This window comes from Pristiophorus japonicus, chromosome 10, assembly GCF_044704955.1.
Source record: "Pristiophorus japonicus isolate sPriJap1 chromosome 10, sPriJap1.hap1, whole genome shotgun sequence".
Classification (NCBI taxonomy): domain Eukaryota; kingdom Metazoa; phylum Chordata; class Chondrichthyes; family Pristiophoridae; genus Pristiophorus; species Pristiophorus japonicus.
The window spans coordinates 164,459,358-164,480,940 of record NC_091986.1 but is presented as its reverse complement, the minus strand read 5'-3'; the positions used below and the strand labels follow the sequence as shown (position 1 = coordinate 164,480,940).

General features: G+C 42.9%; 2 protein-coding genes across 4 annotated transcripts in view; one reads left to right on the top strand and one right to left on the bottom strand.

Annotated features, from left to right (window-relative positions):
• mtif3 (mitochondrial translational initiation factor 3) overlaps window positions 1-17,189 on the top strand; it is a 24,240-nt gene extending 7,051 nt beyond the window's left edge. The window contains exons 3-6 of one of the 3 annotated variants that reach the window (XR_011595687.1): window positions 2,156-2,310; window positions 10,644-10,817; window positions 12,818-12,869; window positions 16,315-16,351. Coding sequence is in view for 2 of the 3 variants with exons in the window: in XM_070892286.1 (XP_070748387.1) it covers window positions 2,156-2,310; window positions 10,644-10,814 (326 nt within the window). In the remaining variant the exon portion in view is untranslated. Of the gene's footprint in view, window positions 1-2,155; window positions 2,311-10,643; window positions 10,818-12,817; window positions 12,870-16,314 lie in introns of all 3 variants that reach the window. The other 2 variants (XM_070892287.1, XM_070892286.1) reach the window with 2 other exon arrangements.
• On the bottom strand, window positions 10,853-21,583 carry gtf3ab (general transcription factor IIIA, b). Its single transcript, XM_070892283.1, has 9 exons — window positions 21,270-21,583; window positions 19,719-19,819; window positions 18,473-18,569; window positions 17,100-17,188; window positions 16,949-17,022; window positions 14,587-14,670; window positions 13,226-13,455; window positions 12,798-12,851; window positions 10,853-11,561 (listed from the first exon to the last, which is right to left on the bottom strand). Exons 1-9 carry the CDS (start codon window positions 21,558-21,560, stop codon window positions 11,391-11,393), a joined length of 1,191 nt encoding a protein of 396 aa, XP_070748384.1. The 5' UTR covers window positions 21,561-21,583; the 3' UTR covers window positions 10,853-11,390.

Genomic DNA, 21,583 nt, shown 5'->3' with positions numbered 1-21,583 from the left:
TAAATGATGTATGTAGCAGTTTATTAGAAATTTAGTGCAGCACAGTTGAACTGGTTGATAAAGCCACTAATGTGGGTGCTACATATAGCAATTAAAGATCGGTTTTGCAATATAAGCACATGGGGCACAGGGCGGGGCGGAGGGGTGGCATTCATTTGTGAATCTTTTTGGAAACATCTATATTAACAATCTTAAACACTGAAGGAGAATATATACGGGGTATTCTTTTAATGGTTTGACTGAAATCATCTGCTTTTCACTTAATTGTGCTAAATATAGCTCCCCCTCAAAACTACTACAGGACGATATACACTACTTTATTCATGTTACTTTAAATAAAAACTGCACAATCACAATACTTATTTATTCTCATTATAGAAATGAACTTGAGCAATGTAGAAATTTCTTCAAGATAATTACATTTTATTTGTCTTTTCGTCATATCTATACAATTGAATTCACCAAAAAATAATTTGGATAATGAACAAATCATTTCAAGGGGTTTGTGTTGAAATAATTGCCTCTTTTATCCACTAAAGTGCAAAATACCCAACCACATCTGCTCCCACACTTTTGAGAATACTAGATTGTACTTTATTTTTAGAGTATTGTCTTTGTGTACATTAGTTTGGGTACAGAACAAGCAAAACATGTAAATGGTTTGAGCTCATGAGTAAAGATGAACTCAATTTCTAATCTAGCAAGGCAATGGTTAAGGGGAGACCTCATCAAAGTTATGACATTTTAAATGGTGCCAGACCATTTTCAGTGAACTGTTTAGATGAAGTGGAGTTGTAGAGTCGGGGGGATATTTGAACCAAGACCCGGGGTGACTGTGGCTAGGAGGATTGAGGTATAAGGGAGAGTGAGTTGGGGGAGGTGGGGACTAGTGGAGGGTTAGAGGACAACATGGGAAGGCAGAAGAGAGTTAGGGGAAGGTAAAGCACAGTCATAGGTTAGGGACAAAGGGGAAAATGAAGCAGGGTTAGAGGTTAAGGTGCATAAGGTCGAGCAGGATTAAAGCTTGGGAGGGTGGGGGGGGTTACTGAAGTAGAATTAGAGGCTGGGGGTAGGAGGGAGGATGGGACACGAGGGAGCGCGAAGGAGGATGGGGAGCAGAAAGGAAGCAATGGTAAGAACAAGCCTCCAGTTTAATACATAAATAAATATTGGGACCATCACCTGAAAATAAATAATTAATATCAAGGCCTGGCTGTAGGCCGAAAAGGGCTTGATAACCAGATAGCACCAAGACAACATCTTTTGATTTACTATTAACAACTTTTCATTTTTTTTTAACTTAACTGAGCAGTTTAAAAAAAAATCTAAATTACATCAAAAATGGAAGCAAAAGCTGAGCAATTTATCTCCGCAGGGCGAATTGGTGTGCAGAGCCTGAGCCTCTGCAGAGCCACCCAGTGACCAGAGTGTGGAACTGCAATATCACAGGCTGTCACATTAATGGAAACATTCTACCAAAAACATGACAAGACAGATATCATCAAATGTGGATACAATTATCATTGAAAAGTTCATACCCACTGTTGACATAGAACTTTTGAACGGAAAGATAACAGAACATACCGATCTTAATATATCAATAAACAAATCTAACAAGGAAAGAATCAGAGGGTAGAAATGAAAAGCAAATTTTAAAGTTTTTAGGGAATAACTTCTTTACTCTGAGAAATATTTAAAACCATTTTCTAAATAGGGCAATGTAAGCAGAAAAATTGGTGTTCAAAATATAGTTGTATGCTACAATGGAAAAGTTAATACACTACAGAGATGAGCTTTGATGGACTGAATGGGTTTCTTGCCTGATTTTTCTTATGTTACTAAGCAAATGATCAGATAGTTAAGGTGTCAAATTAAGAAATGAGGGGAGAGTCTGTATACATAAAAATTTGCATTTATATAGTACCTTTAACATAGAAAAACATCCCAAAGTGTAATAGAGGTGTAACCAAAAATAAACAAAGGCAAGGAAGGGGATACTAAGTGTGAACAAAAGCTTGGTTAAAGAGGTGGGTTTTATGGAAAGACTTGGAGGTGGAAGGGTTTAGATAAGGATTTTGAGCATAGGGTCTAGATGGTTGAAGGCACAAATTTTAATGGGAAATAACGAAAAATATTTTTTCTCTCCTGAATGCAGGACCTTGCCAAATCAAGGAGCAGACTTTCTCAGCAGACATTGCAAAGCATGACCTGCAAACAAAAACTAAGCAGATCCAGCAGTGGGTTGAGAAGAAGCACCATGTTCGGATTACAATTAGAAAAGGAGCTGCTGTGAACAAAGCAGATAAAATGGTAGGTCTTTATACATCTGATTAGCAAAGACTGAGTATGTCTTGGGTAAATCAATCTACATTTTTATGCTCTTGACAAAATATAATTAGATGAATGCCTTTTAGTACCATATTCATTCTTCAATGGAAGCATCCTTCATATACCACAATCAGCCCAGTGCCAGAGACTTCATAAATGTGACCTTTAAAGATATTTTGACAGAGTAGCACTATTCATTTGACCCTTCCCCCTTGTGTTACCTCCTATGATTCTTTAGTGCTTGGAAAAACAGCATTTTGGAATCCCACGTGTAACCACTAACACAGAGGAATACAGAGAAAACACATGAAAAGGTAGCAATCAAAAAAGCAACTGTGACATGATCAGCAATGGCACATAACCTGCCTGTTTCATTGACATTTTTGGGAGTTCAAATGTAAAGATAGGCTCGACTAAATGTTCTGCAGCAATGATGTGCATGACATGAACATCTGTTTTGAGAGTCATAGGACTAGAACCTCCACTTTTTTTGCATGCTTAACGCCCATGTTACCGCTGAAATGACGTAAAATGCCCAGATAGCGCCCATTTTGGCACAAAATGGAAACTGACGGGCATTTTTAGGAAACTTATCGCCGAGAGTTACGTTCCCCATGTGGTTAACGCTGGGAAGAAATATTACCGCCCGCCCACTTTTTTGGGGCGAAATCAACGGCCATAATATTTCTCAGCGTTATTTTCCGCATGGAATTAACGCCGAGATTCAGTAATACCGCCCGCCTACTTTTTTTTTGTCGAAACTAATGCCCAGGAGATCGCCCATCGTCACTTTCACCACCTCGCACACATATCGCCCACAATATCGCTTGCCCAAAGAACCGCCCAGAAAAACTGGAACTGTTCTGAACAAACGGCAGCAGTATGGGTGCCATTTTTTAAATCGCAGGTCGCTTCATTCAAAAGGCTGCTTCAACTTCGGGGGAGTTTGGATTGACTCTGGAGTTCTTCTCAGGTGAAGTGAACATCTCAACAGATATATTTTCAGACTCTGGACTATTGGGGATTTACTTTAGGTGTATTTTAGCGAGGAAATCATTGTTTCTGATCAATCGTTATTATACTTTCAATGCGATGGGACCAGCCATTTCTCAGCCTGCATCGATTAATACGCAGATGCTGCAGAGTGCAGATGGCTCAACTTGTGATGCACATCATTATGTCCCCAATTTAAGATGTGCAAGAATGAACAGGAGGGCCAGACCATACACACCCCGCACGTACAGGGAAAAGAGGTCTTACCTCGACGTCTCCGACAACACCTGCCTTCGGAGACTGCGCTTCCACAAGGTGGTGATCAATGAAATATGTGAGCTCATCAGGCCACATATGCAGCCTGCCAACAGGACATCAGTATCGGTCGAGGTCAAAGTCACCGCGTCACTGTCTTTCTATGCGTCCGGTTCCTTTCGGGCCTCCGCGGTCGAGATTTGCCCTCTCTCTCCATGCAACTCATCACTGCATTAGACAGGTCACGGAGGCCCTGTACGCGAGAAGGATGGACTTCATCAGCTTCCCCATGACCATGGAGGCTCAGATTGACAGGGCTGGAGCATTCTACCACATTGCTAAGTTCCCCAGAGTGCAGGGAGCTATACAATGCACTCACATCGCCATGCCTTCTCGGGACCCGGAGCATTTTCGTAAAAGAAAAGGATTTCACTCCCTGAAGGTCCAACTAGTTGTCGATCACAACCAGATCATCCTGGCAGTGAATGCCTAATGTCCGGGCACCTTCGATGAGCCTCACATCCTGCGTGAGAGTGCTGTCTCTGACATCTTTAAAAGTCAGCCACAAGGACAATGCTGTGGATGCTTGGTGATAACCGATATGGCCTAGCCACCTGGCTGATGACCCCACCCCCCTGCGTGACAACGACACCGAAGCAGAGAAATGATACAACCGGAGCCACAGAGACGCATGCAATGTGGTCCAGAAAACAATAACTGTGCTTAAGCAGCGCTTCAGTTGTCTGGACCACTCAGGAAGGGAGCTACAATGCAACCCTGAGTAAGTAGGTAAATTCGTGGTCGTGTGTTCCATGCCGCACAACCTGGCTATCAGGAGGGGCCAAGAATTGCCAGAAAGCACTGATGCTCCACCTCAGGAGAGGAAGAGGACGACGAGGGGCTGGATGCTGACCTAGGGCCAGACAATGCACCCATGCCCACGACCCCCTCCAGACCGCAGGAAAGGGCCCATGGTGGCTACATAGCTGCAAGATTCTTACGTGAGGAGCTGATATCGGAACGATTTGCCTGAAAGAACGTTGATGTGAGTGACAACGCTGACACACTTCTGTGTGTGTGCAGTTCAGACATCAATGGTGCCCATCAACTTGGTGCCAGTTAAAGTTTACATTGATTGAAGTTAAATTTTATTCAACCCTTTCTTGTTAAGGAATCACCCGTGTGTAACGTTGCAGCTATCTGAGACAATGCGCAACAAGGTTATGTTCACTAAAAAAAAAAATGTTATACCAACATTTCATAAATATCACAGACAATAACACCCAACCCCCGCCCATACCCCACTTTTTCCATCATTGATATCAATCAAATGTTCAACATGTCCAGCAACACAGAATACAAAGGCAAAGCAGGAGGGTGGTCACCAGCCCCCATACATTACAACAAATTGCATACACCCAGATGGAGATATAACACACCCATCACCTGTGGACATGCACCTCACTTTCCTTCCCACCCCCCCCCCCGCCCCTTTCCCTTCTCCCCACCTCTACCTCGCCCCCTCCTCAGGCGGTGCCTCACTGAGGGAGATGAAGGCAGATGTGGTCGTTGCGGGAGCGGGGGGGTGCCAAGGAGGCAACATTCTCTGATGCAGAAGCAGGATCTTGGTCCGTGCTCTCCTCTATCGTTCGTAGTGGTGGTGCAGAACCTGGGGTGGAGTACCGCGCTCTGGGACCACTGGGAGGCCTGTGCCAGCAGTGTTCTTGGCTAGCGCATCCAGGGCCTCCGCCATCCGTGGAATGTACTCGGTCATAGTGGCTAGCTGTCAGGATATGCCCCCCAATGCTTCGATGAGCTGGTCATCAATGTCTACAGTCCTCCTGGACAATTGTACCATCTCTCCGCTCTCGAATGGCACTCGTGGAACAGATCTGCCACATCCATAAGGCCGCCGCGGAGTCGGTGCCATCCTGGGGACAAATGGGGTGCCCTGCGGCGAGGTGCTTGGGTCTGGTACCTCCAGAGTGGAGGCAGAAATGACCGGAGGACCATTGATGGCCTTGGGGTGGAATGGCTTCTGGAGCGTGGCGATGCAGGTTCCTCGAAGTCCGCGCTCTCTCCCATGGAGAACAGATCCAGGGGATTGACAGGCAAGAATCGGAGCTCCTCAGCACCAGATGTAGGATCGTCCGGAGAGTCTGGCCCTGTGCCCCACCTTCTGGCCTCTCTGGTCTTGCCTTGGGACGCGCTGAGCTGCAAAACACAAATGAGGTTATTAGAGGAGAGGGGAATGCTAGGGTCACAAGGTGATTGTTCGGATATGAGTGGGTGCGGCATCTATAGACTTTACATTACGCAATGGTATAAACTTTACTCACGTGGCATCACTTCAGGGTCTGCAGATGCGTCCGTGGCTGTCCGGGTGTGCTTCCCCACGAGTGCAAGCACCCGCTCCTCCATCTCAGTGATGTCGTTGGGGACTGGTGGCCCCCCCCCACCCGTTCGCCTCTGCATGGACCTCATCGTCGATAGCTTCTTCTGTAAAAGGTGACAGGACGACATGGCATGAGATCATTGCTAGGTACTATCACAGAGACTGATACAACACATAATCGACAGATGTAATCATTATTATTATGAAAATCATCATCTTTACCTAAAGATGTGCACTGTGACTGTAAGCTTTGAGTAAAACATTCCCGGTAAAAATGAAAGACCTGACATCTGCTGATAGTCACTCGTGACTGTTACAAATCAAATTACATAAATATATAAATACATGTAAATCAATGTAATACTTACTCTTGCGGATCCCACAAGGTCGTTCCCTCATTTGCGGCATTGGTTGCCCTCACGAACCTCGTTGGTCGCTGACGAGACCACCTCTGCTATCTCGGTCCATATCTTCTGGTAGGCCTTTGGGGTGGGCTTCCCACGCCTTCCCTGTTTCAAATCACCCCAGCGTAACTCGACCTCCTGCAGGAGGGAGGCATTTGCCTCGTCCGAGAACCTCCTGGCTCTTTTGCAGCCTCCACTATGCTCCTCTCCCACCTCACTGCTCTCTCCAGCGTCAGTCTCCATAGCGTGCTGTGATGCCTCCTCCTCTCCCTCCATTATAGGCCAAATTCGGGCAAATATGTGGCTGGTAACAGCTAATTTTTTTTTCCCCTACTTGCTGTGAAGCTCTAGAGTCCCCCTCCTTCCTCCCAAAGCAGCCACATCACACCCAAACACGCATTCAGTCCCTCTGAGCTCCCTCGCTCTCCTCTTCTGCGCATGTCATGATGACCTTTGACCTCCTGAATCGCAGGAATCGAGCATTGCCATGCCGCTGCTAAGGACAGTGACACTTTACGGCAGTAGGTCAGCGAGATTTAACCCTACCGCCCACTTCATATCGCTCGCGGTAACGCCCATTTTCAAAAATGGAGATAAGGTGGTTTGGGCGAGAAGCCGGCGATCTGAAAACCCATTTTTACCGCCCACGCTGGAAATAATGCCTATTTTTGGGCAACATGCACAAAAGTGGAAAATCTAGCCCATAGTGTTACTCACTTCATTGAAATTAAAGAAGTCTGATTGATTTTTTTTTTTTATTTGTTCATGGGATGTGAGGCTGGTAAGGCCAGCATTTATTGCCCATCCCTAATTACTCGAAGATGGTGGTGAGCTGCCTTCTTGAACCGCTGCGGTTTGTGGTGAAGGTACTCCCACTGTGCTGTTATGGAGGGGGGGGTTCCAGGATTTTGACCCAGCGACAATGAAGGAACGGTGATATACTTCCAAGTCAGGATGGTGTGTAACTTGGAGGTGGTGGTGTTCCCCTGCCCTTGTCCTTCTAAGTGCAAGAGGTCGCGAGTTTGGGTGGTGCTGCCGACGAAGCCTTGGCGAGTTGTTGCAATGCATCTTGTAGTTAGTACACACTACAGACACGGTATGCCGGTGATGGAGGAAATGAATGTTTAAGGTGATTGATGGGGTGCCAATCAAACAAGCTGCTTTGTCCCAGGTGGTGTCGGAGCTGCACTCATCCAGGCAAGTGGGGAGTATTCCATTACTGACTTGTGCCTTGTAGATGGTGGAAAGGCTTTGGGGAGACACTCGCCACAGAATACCCAGCCTCTGACCTGCTCTTGTTGCCACAGCATTTATATGGTTGGTCCAGTTAAGTTTCTGGTCAATGCTGACCCCTAGGATGTTGATAGTGGGGGATTCGGCGATGGCAATGCTGTTGAATGGCAAGGGGCGGTGGTGAGATTCTCGCTTGTTAGAGATAATCATTACCTGGCACTTGTGTGACCTGAATGTTACTTGCCACTTATCAGCCCAAGCTTGAATGTCGTCCATGCATGCATGGACTGCTTCATTATCTGAGGATTTGCGAATGGAACAGAATACTGTGCAATCATCAGCGAACATCCCCACTTATTATCTTATGATGGAGGGAAGGTCATTGATGAAGCAGCTGAGATGGTTGGGCCTAGGATACTGCTCTGAGGAACTCTTGCAGCGATGCCCTGGGGCTGTGCTGGTTGATGTTCAACCACCACGGTCATCTTCCTTTGTGCTAGGTATGACTCCAGCCAGTGGAGAGTTTTCCCCGATTCCCATTAACTTCAGTTTTACTAGGGCACCTTGATGCCATATTCGGTCAAATGCAGCCTTGATGTCAACTGCAGTCACTCTCACTCTCACCTCAACTTTGAAATTCAGCTCCATGTTTGGACCAAGGCTGTAATGAGGTTTGGAGCCGAGTGGTCCTGGCCAAACCCAAATTGAGCATCAGTAAGCAGGTTATTAGTAAGTGCTGTTTGATAGCACTGTCGACGACACTTTCCCCCACTTTGCTGATGGAGAGCAGACTGGTAGGACGGTAATTGGCCGGATTGGATTTGTTGTGCTTTTTGTGGAGAGGGCATACCTGGACAGTTTCCACATTGTCGGACAGATGCCAGTGTTGCAGATGTACTGGAACAGCTTAGATAGATGCGCAGCTAGTTCTGAAGCACAAGTCTTCAGCACGACAGCCGGGGCCCATAGCCTTTGCTGTATCCAGTGCGCTCGGCCGTTTCTTGATATCACGTGGAGTGATTCAAATTGGCTGGACTAGCTTCTGTGATGGTGGGGACCTCAGGCCGATATGGATCATCCACTTTGCAACCATCTTCAGCCAGCAGTGCCAGCATTTCAGCCTTGTCTTTTGCACTCACATGCTGGGCTCTGCCTTCATTGGGGATATTCATGGAGCCTCCTCCAGTTAGTTGTTTAATGGTCTACCACTATTCATAGAAGGACTGCAGAGCTTTGATCTGATCCATTGATTGTAGGATCGCTTAGCCCTGTCGATAAGCATGCTGCTTTTTAGCATGCATGTAGTCCTGTGTTGCAGCTGCCCCAGGTTGGCACCTCATTTTTAGGAAGGTTTGCTCTTCTACACCTCATTGAACCAGCGTTGGTCCCCTGGCTTGATGGCAGTGAGGGATACGACGAGCCACGAGGTTAGATTGTGGTGGAATACAATTCTGCTGCTGCCTCATTTTGAGCTGCTAGATCCGTTCTGAATCTATCGCATTTAACCATTAGAATGGTTAGATGGTGTGTGATTTATGGATGCTTATTTTAAGGATGCCAACCTTACAAGGTAGGCAATTTCATCATTGTAATATACATTAATGATTTAGACGAAGGAATTGAATGTAATATCTCCAAGTTTGCAGATAACACTAAGCTGGAGGAGGATGTTAAGAGGCTGCAGAGTGACTTGGACAGGTTAGGTGAGTGGGCAAATGCATAGCAGATGCAGTAAAATGTAGATAAATGTGAGGTTATCCACTTGAGGCAAAAACAGGAAGGCAGAATATTATCTGAATGGTGACCAATTAGGAAAAGGGGAGATGCAACAAGACCTGGGTGTCATGGTACATCAGTCATTCAAAGTTGGCGTGAAGAAGGTAAATGGCATGTTGGCCTTCATAGCGAGAGGATTTGAGAATAGGAGCAGGGAGGTCTTATTACTGCAGTTGTACAGGGCCTTGGTGAGACCACATCTTGAATATTGTGTACAGTTTTGGTTTCCTAATATGAGGAAGGACATTCTTGCTATTGAGGGAGTGCAGCGAAGGTTCACCAGACTAATTCCTGGGATGGTAGGGGGCACAGCCTCAACATACGGGGGAGCCAATTTAAAACCGAGTTGAGAAGGAATTTCTTCTCCCAGAGGGTTGTGAATCTATGGAATTCTCTGCCCAAGGAAGCAGTTGAGGCTAGCTCATTGAATGTATTCAAATCAGATAGATTTTTAACCAATAAGGGAATTAAGGGTTATGGGGAGTTGGTGGGTAAGTGGAGCTGAGTCCACGGCCAGATCAGCCATGATCTTTTTGAATGGCGGAGCAGGCTTGAGGGGCTAGATGGCCTACTCCTGTTCCTAATTCTTATGAGAAACTGCTTCACTTAGAATTGTGAACCTGTGGAATTCTCTACCACAAAGTAGTTCAGGCCAGTTTGTTCGATATATTCAAAAGGGCGTTAGATGTGGCCCTTATGGCTAAAGAGATAAAGGGGTATGGAGAGAAAGCAGGAATGGGGTACTAAAGTTGCAAAAATGAGCACCTATGATATTGAATAGTGGTGCAGGCTCGAAGGGCTGAATGGCCTACTCCTGCACCTATTTTCTATTCCCATCTTCCACACAAAACTAGGACAGCAAAGTGGTACCATTAATGAATTGAAGAGATAACACACCAATACAGAAATACTTTTCCGGAGGTACTCATATTTATGAAGCTTTGTATTACTATTGTATCAAAGCAGATACTGACTTTCTTGAACCACTCTACCAATGGTTATGGCTATTTTCAGCAGCATAGTTGGAAATTTAGCCTTTGATCACGAACAATATGGTAGGAAGAGAATATTTACATAAAGAACTGTATAAAATGTAATATCGCATCCAGGATTTTTAAAAATGTTTTCCAATTGTAGATACTATTTGGCAGTTGGATTGGGCTAGAATACTTATTTGCAGTTAAAATTTGAATTTTACAGTACATGTGAATATATGGAATAGTTTTTCAAGCTTCTAATCTAATAATCTCTTATCTAAGGAAATGCTACTGGATCAAATTGTTCAGTCCATGCCTGACAAAGCTACCTACATGTTCAAACCAAAGATCATTAAAGAAGGGAAAGCAGTTATGTGTATTCTACGGAACCTGTCTGAAAAAGAACTGAAGGAGTACAAACAAAAAGTGAAAGCTGAAGCAGACTCAATCTAAAAGGTGCATGCTCCAAAACTATAAAAACAATTCCAAAGCAAGTTTCAAAAGTGAACTTTAATTATTAAAATATATTCTTAGCTTGTTCAGAGTATTTCTGAATCCTTCCTTTAACACTGTAATCAATTGCACATTTTCCTGTTGGAAACATGTATGCTGATAGAATAAGGATCAGACTGGCTCAAACAAGAATTCAGGCCACTTGGTAAATAGCAACACTGAAACTGAAAGGCATCAACTAGTAAATATAATCAGAAAAAAGCATGGAAGAGAAAAAAGTTTGAGAGCAGATTTTACTGTAGAATGACAGGATTAAACTATTTTCGTTTAAACAGAAAGTATTTGGAAGTATGCAAATAATGTATAGGAAGAGAAACCACATTATTACTGTTAGGAAGTAAAGGTAGATATAAGCTCCAAGCTCAAACAATAGTAGGGTATAGCATTGGAAAGGCTTGATTGAAGCCTATAATCTGGCTGCAAAATCTCATTGTCCTTTTGAGACAAGTTAATGCAGAATTTACAAAAACCACATAGCAATGTAACAAGCCTTCAGAGTCCAAGATTTCCATTACATTAATTGGCTACCATTGGCTCAGTTAGCGCAGTTTGTTCCTTTATTTCTGACATCTTGGCATTTTCAAGCATTTCAGTTAAAGTACTCGAGGTGGCAGCTGGCTGTTTCATGGGAAGGATGTATCCAGCAAGACGAGAGGCAAGACCACGCTTAGGACGAGGCCGTTTTTCCTGTAGGAACAAGATTTAAACTGTAACAGAACCAAAAGCTTTTTTCTCAGAAGCACTCTGTTGGCCAAATAATTCAATGAGAATTATTTAGTAAGTTTTTTTTCACACCAGTTACAATTGAAATCCCCAGGGGAGAAAGCAACGAAATGCCATCAAATTTGCTGCTCCAAGATCATTTTACCAATTATCCATTTTGTATCTCTAAGTGTTAACAATATTTCCTCTGTTGTTTGGGCATTCCTTTTCCAGCACTCAAACTACAGTGGGGAAAATATTGTTTTGGTGCAAATGGAAAATGCAAAGGACTAGGGTTTAATGAGCTGGATAATGAGCTTGCAGACTATAGTTATAATAACCTCAGAGCCAAATAATTAATAAAATCATAGAAAATGCTGGACATGCGTAAGTTAGTCAACAGCTAGTCAAGAAAGATGGGTTAACTTTGCACATGGAACCCTTTAGCAATTTTGATGAAGGACATTGCCTGAAATGTTAACTAAAAGTAAATACTATGGATTATGGAAATCTGAAATTTAAAAAACACAAAATGCTAGAAATACATAACATGTCCAGCAGCATCTATGGAGAGAGAAACAGTTAATGCTCCAGGTCAATGACCATTCAGCAATTCTGATAAGTAATTAACCTGAAACATGACCTGCTGATTGCTTCCAGCACTTTTTTTCTTTTTATGTCTAAAATGTTAACCCCTTTTTTGTCCAGTTACTGGCTTATCTGCTGTACATTTCCAGCCTTAGTTTTACTTTCCGACCTGATAAGCTATCCATGCAAAACTGCAGTGCCAAGCATTTGACTGTGCTCAGGTTAGAATTCTGGAAAAGCACTTTCTAAAAACATACTAATTATAGAAGTAAAATAAAAGGACCAACCACACTTGATGTCAGTACTTCGAGCCAAGAATGGGTTCTCCCACCCCACCCCCACAGGACACTTCCTGCACTGTTACAGTTAAATTACTGAGAATTGCAAGTGTTCAAATAGCTTGAGCTTTACAAATCTCATTGAACCCCTCAGTGGTTGTGAAGGAGCCAATCTCTTCCTCCATTATAACATTTACAGGTGTGATATAAAATTCAACTGTCTTGTATGTCTTTATAACTGCAAGAGTTCTTTCACATATATTGAAATATTTGCATGCATTTGCTTTTTGGCATACAATATATTCACAAAACACACTGTTGAATAACAAAAATAAACCTATTTTGTAAGAAGTACCTTTAACTTCTGTTTTTTAGGGTCATGAACAACAGAGTGACGTTCCAAGCTTTGCTGCAACACAAATAAGTGGTAATATTTTAAGCATCTTACAATATTGGTCTATTGAAAGCACATGTGTCAGTACAGGGAAATTTGCACCATTAATTTTAAATGGTTTTGTCCATAAATCAGTACATGCAAATTGCATTCATGTATTCAGCTATAAATTTACACTAAATAAACATTTTATGTCAATCTGTGAACTACATTCTGCAGATGTAGGGAACTGGATCTCTGGAATCTGTAACTACTTTTACATTTGAATTAAAACATAAGACAGAAACACTGAAAAAAGCTAGGCTACTATGTGGAATAATTGTCAGTAGGTTCTCAGTAAAAAAAAACTTCGATATCTAATATTTATAATTTAGAACAAAATAACTTACTTTCATGGAAAATTCTTTCCTACAATCAGGGTGTTCACAAACAAAATTTCGTTGTCCCTCATGAAATGAGAGAACATGGCTTCGCAGATTAAATGATGTTGTGTAGGTTCTGTCACAGCCCTGTCTGGGACATCGGAAGACTTCCCTCTCTTGAGCATGAATTTTAAGGTGTGCTTGTAAAAAGTCTGCGCGTTTGAAATTCTTATTGCATTGGCTACAAACAAAGGTTTCTAAATAAAAATTCAAAAAATAAGTAAAATTATAATAAAATTACATTCCAATTGCATTTAATATAATTTTTAAAGTTTCACTTTCAAGCACTTCTCTCCATATTTTACATAAATAACTCCGAGTTACTACTCTAGTGAGCTAAATGAAATCCAAGTACAAATAAGCTAGCAGCCCAAGAGAACATTTCTAACTGTCCCAAACCCTTCCCCCAGAACTACAGTTGACAGTTCTGTATTTGAATTCTGATACTGTAGATATTCTTTAAAATTCAAGAAAACGATTAAGATAATCTTCAACAGCCTTTAAAATTAGTTTAAAATCTCACATCCTTCATTTTTGTTTAAATGTTGGCATATGTAGACTGCCATCTAAGAATTACTGAGTGAACGTGCATAAAAGGATTAATAGAAAGGAAATATAGCTCAGTAGCTTAAACCTGGAACTATGAACAAAGCCAAAACAGCAACAGGCATTCTTGTTGGGAGTAAGGTGGTGTGGAGGCAAACATGATTATTTTCATTGCTTTAAAAAGTTGGATCAATACACAGGTTATGAATGTATTATACAACGAAGGGCCAAAATAGAACAAAAACACTATAATGAGCTGAAGCCAAGAGGCAAATATGAGCAACTTCCTCATACTTAGTGTTACAGAATAGACACTGTTGCCTGGGCAGTCTCAAACACTCCAAAGGAAATCTTAAAACTTTCCAATTGAAAATGTAGAGATTCCTGAAATAAGAGGGGATATGGGCACGAGGTAGGATTTAGATGAAAACAATAAAGTTGGGATCTGGATGAGAGGGAGAGTTAGGTGCCATTTTTCTCATCCATATTATTACAATTGACATGGTTATTAAAATCAACAGTACTTCAAACAACCTAGTTATTTCAACTGCACATTAATTCATGTTCCTTAAAATAATTCTCAGTAATACAGTCCAGCTCATTTATTCCTAGATTTTTTTTTAAAAAACAAGCAAGAATGTCAAAGGGATATTCCGGGGTCTTACTGTCATAGAATCAATGTAATTCGCCTTTTTATTGTTAGACAGGATGTATTGCACTTTGTCCTACATATGTCAACACTATTCAATTACTTTAGAGTTGATGCTCATTTCTGTGATTACCTCGGTGTTGCTTTTTCTTGTGGCTAAGTAACTCTGTCCAGGTTTTACCAACAAATGAGCAGCATTCCACTTTGCATGCATAACCTGCAGAACAATATGGCAATTCAATCAATTGTTAAAACCTCACTGTATATTTTGTGTACAGAACTACCACTGGGAATGTTTAAGTGAACAACTTGTATTTATATTGCGCCTTTATCACAGTGAAACGTCCCAAGGCACTTCACAAGAGTATTATGATTAAAAATTTGACACCGAGCCACACAAGTAGAAATTAGCACAGGCGACCAAAAGCTTGGACAAAGCGTATGTTTTAAGAAGCGTCTTACATAAAAACATAATAGGAGCAGGAGTAGGCCATACAGCCCCTCGAGCCTGCTCCGCCATTTAATACGATCATGGCTGATCCAATCATAGCCTCAGGTCCATTTCCCTGCCCGCTCTCCATAACCCCTTATTCCCTTATCGTTTAAGAAACTGTCTATTTCTGTCTTAAATTTATTCAATGTCCCGAATTCCACAGATCCACAACACTCAGAAGAAATTTCTCTTCATCTCAGTTTTAAATGGGTGGCCCCTTATTCTAAGATTATGTCCTCTAGTTCTAGTCTCCCCTATCAATGGAAACATTCTCTCTGCATCCACCTTGTCAAGCCCCCTCATAATCTTGTATGTTTCGATAAGATCACCTCTCATTCTTCTGAATTCCAATGAGTAGAGGCCCAACCTACTCAACCTTTCCTCATAAGTCAATCCTTTCATCTCTGGAATCAACCTTGTGAATCTTCTCTGAACGGCCTCCAAAGCGAGTATATCCTTTCGTAAATATGGAACCAAAACTGCACGCAGTATTCCAGGTGTGGCCTCACCAATACCCTGCACAACTATAGCAAGATTCCCTGCTTTTATACTCCATTCCCTTTGCAATATGGGCCTCTTGAAGGAAAGAGGTTTAGGCAGGGAATTCCAGAGCTTGGGGCCTAGGCAACAAAAGTCACCAATAGTTGAGCCGATTATAATCAGGGATGCTCAGGAGGGCACCAATAGAGAAGCGCAGACGTCTGTCGCTGTGATTTCGGAATATGTCGCCAAGGAGCAACATGTAGATGAGAAATAGGAGGGGGACCAAGGGTAGTTCCCTGGGGGACACCAGAAGTAACGATGCGGAGGCAGGAACAGAAGCCGGTGCAGGTGATTCTCTGGCTACGATTAGATAGACAAGAATGGAAGCAAGTAAATGCAGTCTCTCCCAGCTGGGGGATGGTAGAGAGGCGTTGGAGAAGGATAGAGTGGTAAACCGTGTCAAAGGTTACAGACAAGATAAGGAGGGATAGTTTGCCTTTGTCAGTCACAAAGGATGTCATTTGTGACTGAGCGCCGTTTTTGTACTGCGGCTGGTGTGGAAATCAAGCAAATTTACTTTATAAAAAAGACAAGCAGGCAAATAAATCAGTCATGTTTTTACAGTAGCCACCTTCCCATCTAACTCAAGTGAACAAAATAATAAAAATATCAACTCTTAAGCTAATGCTTGTAAATAACTCTTAGAGGTTCTCTTCCTAGAATTTCTTAATGTGGCAAAATAGTTAAATTTTTTTAAATTCTGGAAATTCTAGATGTTTCTTCTCATGGGGTTATTACCCTTTTCACTGCTTATATTGCATATCTCTAATTTGTTGCTGTCTATTCTGACGTGAGACTCTTAACAGTCCTTTTTATATCCTACAGGAGTGTTACTGAAATTTCCTGGACTTTGAATATCAGATGATACAAATGGTCATATACAATGAACCAGCCACACAACATTCCTCCAGCCTGTAACCGACAAACTTGCAACATTGTATTGGAATAAGCTTGCATAGGGATCTGAACTACAGTAACCTGCTTGGGTACTGTGACTGGATTTAAAGGGAGCATTGTATCAAAACTTTACAAATACAGGTACCTCCTTTTTGTCACGTGTCTACATTTAAACCCACTTGCTGATGGGAGCCCTGCAGTTAAAGAGCAGCTTTCCTACACAGTTATGTTTGAGGAGTAGGTGAAGAATAACAGAGAAAGAACGGTTATTGGTGAGATGTACTAAAAAACACAACATTGTTTCACCAGTCTCATTGCATAACTGTGCTGCGTACCATAAGATACTGACAAAGGGGAATCCTAACTCCATTTACAAGCAATAGGAAACTTGTATATAACAGTTTTTGCCGTATATCGTAAGCAACAGATAAAAACACTTCACCAGAGTGGTCAGCCCTATTTGCATTACTAAGCAGATTTTACATCAGCAAATGTGACAAGATGTTAGGAATGGTTGGACTATGCCATTCTCTGAAGAAAGGTGGAACATAGAAGGACACACCTGCATGTATCTTTTCATGACGTTTCAACTTGCTTGGAACACAGAAATGTTTGTCACACCCCTCATAATTGCACCTAGCAAAAAAATGTAAATTCAAAATGTTTTTTAATGTTTCATTTAAAGTGCAATTAAAACAGTGATTGATACTTACTTGAATGGTGGCACTTTTGTGTGTTCATATTGATGCACTTTGAGTTGCTGATGTTTCTTGAATGATCTCCCACATCCTTCAAAATCACACTGCATAGCCAAATACAAATGTCAATAATCACGTGCATCAAATCTAACATAGCAGTTGACAGGTTAAGAGATATTCATACGTTCTTATATATTTAATGCATTTGATCGTGTACAGGTGACAGCCCAAGCAGCACTTGTATTCAAGCAGTAACTCCCAATAATTAACACAAACAGTTATTGAATATGGTTAATGTTTTAACGACTTGTCAGCCTCAACTCATAGTAGCATTTTCACACAAGTCAAAGGCTCAAGCCTCACTTGAGACGCAAGCACATAATCTAGGCTGATACTCCAGTGCACTATTTAAGGATTTCTGCTTTGTTGGAGGTCCTAGTCAGGGTGGCAATAGGATAGCTAGAATCAGTTTCAACTGCCCTAGACCAGGAGAAAATCTTGCATGATTTTCATTCCTAATCACTATCCAGTAGCCCATAGTAGTAAATGCACGTGTATGAATGCAAGAAATGCCATCATCATCATAGGCAGTCCCTCGGAGTTGAGGATGACTTGCTTCCACTCTGAGTTCTCAGGTGACTGAGGAGTCCAATGCGGGACCTACAGTCTCTGTCACAGGTGGGGCAGACAGTGGGTGAAGGAAAGGGTGGTCAGGGAGCCTGGGCTGACACGTGCTCCTTCCGCTTTCCATGCTTGGTTTTGGCTTGTTCTCGGCAATAGGACTCTAGATGCTCAGTGCCCTCCCGGATGTTCTTCCTCCACTTTGGGCAGTCGTGGGCCAGGGATTCCCAGGAGTCAGTGGGATGCCATGATCAGGGTGGCTGTTACATCTCTCCTCCTTCTCCTTCTCCTTCTCCTTCTCCTTCTCCTTCTCCTTCTCCTTCTCCCGCTTTCCTCCACTAAAACAGCCTGCCAACATTTCATGTCTAGTCTCATACATGAAGATAAGCCACTGGGAAAAGCTACTGGAGGCCAACCATCATCCATGACAATGTACTTCTGCAGGAGTCAGTGCCTTCAGGAGAGAAGATGGAGGAAAAAAAAGGAAATTCTACTATATTCAACTGTTTCCATAATATGCCAGTGTCCCAGCTGACAATATTTGTGAAATCTGGCTCCTGGAACTTCACAGCCTTGACACTGCAACATTGCTTTATGTATGCACCATATTGGCTGAGTGCAAGGAAGCTCCCATTTTGAAAAGGCAGGACACATGTACTACCAGTTTTTGGTCAGGTTGGAGTGGCCTATTTAGGATTTCTCTACTAAAATATCTAAATTAGTAATTAAACAGTTTAAGGAGCAGATATGGGTAAAAGGTTAATTACCAAATAAAGTTTTTCTACGTTGTTATGCTTTCTTGAGATATGCTTCTTCAAATTGTCCTTTGTTGTGAAAGTTTGATTGCAACTTTCATCTGTACAGCTGCAAGGCATAAAAGTTAAAGGACAATCCATTTGGAGTGCTTCAAAGTGCAAACAAAATTAAAAGAAACCTAATAGGTACTTTAGATTGTGGTGCTTTCAATAATTGAGAAAGGAACCTTTTTCTAGCAGTGTCTGAATCAACCCCTTTACAGCACACCCATGTGCCTTCATCATCTCCTGGCATGAGGTGGGTGGGGAGGGTTGACCCATCCACCTCCACGGAGGTGTGTGGGGGACCTGACCCATCCACCTCCATGGCACGAACCTGGTATTGCAGTACTTCCAGGAACGGTGCAGTGGCTCTAGGCCTTTTGGCTAAGAGCATTGGCGCAGAGTGATCCTTGACAGGTGCAAGGTGACCTCTGGCGTTTGTGATTTGACAAAGAATTGGAAACGATTGGCTACGAATTTATAAAAAAAAAATGACATCTCAACAGTCTCCCTGAGCTTCACCCTTTATTAACCACATCTCGTTCGTTCACCTCTCACACAATCCCATTCGCTTATTGCACTGTCCTTTCTGTCTCCAAATCCCCCAATGCATTGATTGAGCCTGAGATCTTGGTCTGTAAAACCCTCCATAGAATTGTCCACCCTACCTTTGCAATCTCCTCCAGCCTCATGTTCTAGCTTGCACGCTGATCTCCTTGCCTTGCATTATCATCCCTTTTGTCTCTTAAATTCTTCTGCTTTCCATCCTATCAGACCTTCCCTTTTGTTTTTTGTTCTTTTCTCTCCTCTCCTCCCCTCCCCTCCATTTCCCGGCCCCTACAATTGCTTAAAAATCTGTTGCATCTCTAACTTTTTCCAGTTCTGACGATGGATCATCAACCTAAAATGTTAACTTTGTTTCTCTCTGCAGATGCTGCCTGATCTGCTGAGTCTTTCCAGCATTATGTTTTTTTTCCAGATTTCCAGCATCCGCAGTATTTTGCTTTTGTATTCTGACTTTCGTGTTGTGCTACTGAGTTAATAGCTTGTATGAATCTCTATCTGTAAAACTTGTATTTTAATGTTAATAAAACCAATAGAAAACCAAAGTAATAACCTTTGTTGATTCTTAAATATAATTACCCTAAAGAGTTAAGAGAATATGAAAACAAAAACTTTATACTAAAGTAAAGAATGTCTTAATGTATACACTGACCTGAATGGCTTTTCCCCTTTATGAATCTGAATGTGTCTTACAAGGTGACCTTTTCTGGAGAAACCTTTACCACAACCCTCATATTCACAAGCAAATGGTTTCTGGGAAAAAAAATCAAGATTGTTCTTTCAAGCTATTATCTATAAGTTCTCTGTGGAAATTATTTAATACAAAAGACAAAAAGATTCCCCAAATCATGTACAGCAGCACCTTCAAATTCCCAACTGTCTCGCCCTTGACCCTCCATTCTGCTGCTTAAATCACACCCTCACCTCCACTTTTGATGCACTTGTCCCCAGCAAAACACCTCTCCTCTGTTGTCCAACTGAGTGGGACTGCCCTTGCCTGGTTCTACCTGACCTATCCAGTAGTAACCAGAGAATCCCCTGCAATACCTTCTCTTCCCACTCCCGCACCGTTAACCCAAGGATCAATCTTTGACCCCCTCCTGCTTCTCATCTATATGCTGCCTTGACAAAATCATCCAAAAAGATGTCAGGTTCCACATGTACACTGACAGCACCCAGCTCTACCTCACCACCACCTCTCTTGACCACTCCTGTGCTTGTGTTGTCAGACTGCTTATCCTTTATCCAATTCTGGATCAGCCAAAATTTCCTCCAACTAAATATTGGGAAGACCCAAGCTATTTTTAGCCTCACACAAACTATATTCCCAAGCCACCAATTCCATCCCTGGTCACTGTCTCAGGCTGAATCAGACTGTTTGGAATCCCAGCGTCTATTTGACCCAGAACTTCCAACCCCATATCCTCTTCATCACAAAGACTGCCTACTTCCACCCTTGTAATATCACCACAGCTCATTTGCAGATGAAACCCTCATCCATGCTTTAGTTACCTTCAGACTCGACTATTCCAATACTCTCCTGGCTTGCATCCCATCTTCCACCCTCCGTAAACTTAAGTTCATCCAGAACTCTGCTGCCCTTATCCTATCTGCAAATCCCATTCACCCATCATCCCTGTGCTTGCTGACCAACATTGGCTTTGATCCATCTCTGCCTTGATTTTAAAATTCTACCCTCCTGTTAAATCCCTTCATGGCCTCTTTGCTCCCGATGCCCTCTGAGAACGCTGTGTTTTTAATCTGATGAAGCACCTTGGGACGTTGTCTTTCCTTAAATGATCTTTGTATAAATGCAAGTTGTTGAGAAATTCCAAGAGTTGGAAACATTGCAAATAAAAGCCACAAGGCTGAACCCCAAGGTCTGAGCTTTGAGGCTTTTACTAGGTGTTCAGCATGAGGAAGAGATATCAGAGTGACGTCTATATAGAAGTATAGAAGACAATAAATGTTATGTAAATGGTTAATGCAGAATTTTAAGTCCCCAGTATATGTAGCGGCCTCCACCCTGTTGATCAGCTCCTCTTGCGGCGCATTTGTAGCATTGAACAAAAACAGCTCATCCTGTGTGTGGGGAGTTGGGGACTGAGGCTTGATTTGAGGGGTGGCTTGAGCCTGGTGGTGAAGATGCCCAAGCCCCACTCCTGCCAGTAGTAGTGACCGGGCTGGCGCTCCCCGCTCCTACCTCCCCGGTGTGTCTGCAGAGGTGAGCCTGCAGCCGCCAGTCCTTCGAGAACGTGGCTCCGCAGCCGAAAGAGCAAATGAAGAGATTGCCCGAGAGTCTGGCCACTGCCTTGCCCGGCTCCGCGGGCATCTGCCGCTCTCCCGGCCCCTTCTCCAACAGCGCGGCTGCGCCGCCAGCAGCCTCGTTCGGCTCCGGCTCCGGCTCCTCCTCCTCCTCCTCAGCTCCGCCGCCAACAGCCTCGCAATGGTCCTCACTCGCGGCTGCGCTCAGCGCCCGGGGCCTGTCGTCCATCCCCACGCACACATGGAGCGCAC

Excerpts from the sequence above, each read along its gene's own strand:
- gtf3ab (XM_070892283.1), bottom strand. The coding sequence starts at position 21,560 with ATGGACGACAGGCCCCGGGCGCTGAGCGCAGCCGCGAGTGAGGACCAT. Across the intron at positions 19,820-21,269 it reads TCTGCAGACACACCGGGGAG|AAACCATTTGCTTGTGAATA; the intron begins GTAGGAGCGGGG and ends TTTTTTTCCCAG. Across the intron at positions 17,189-18,472 it reads ACGTAGAAAAACTTTATTTG|TGTGATTTTGAAGGATGTGG; the intron begins GTAATTAACCTT and ends TTGGCTATGCAG.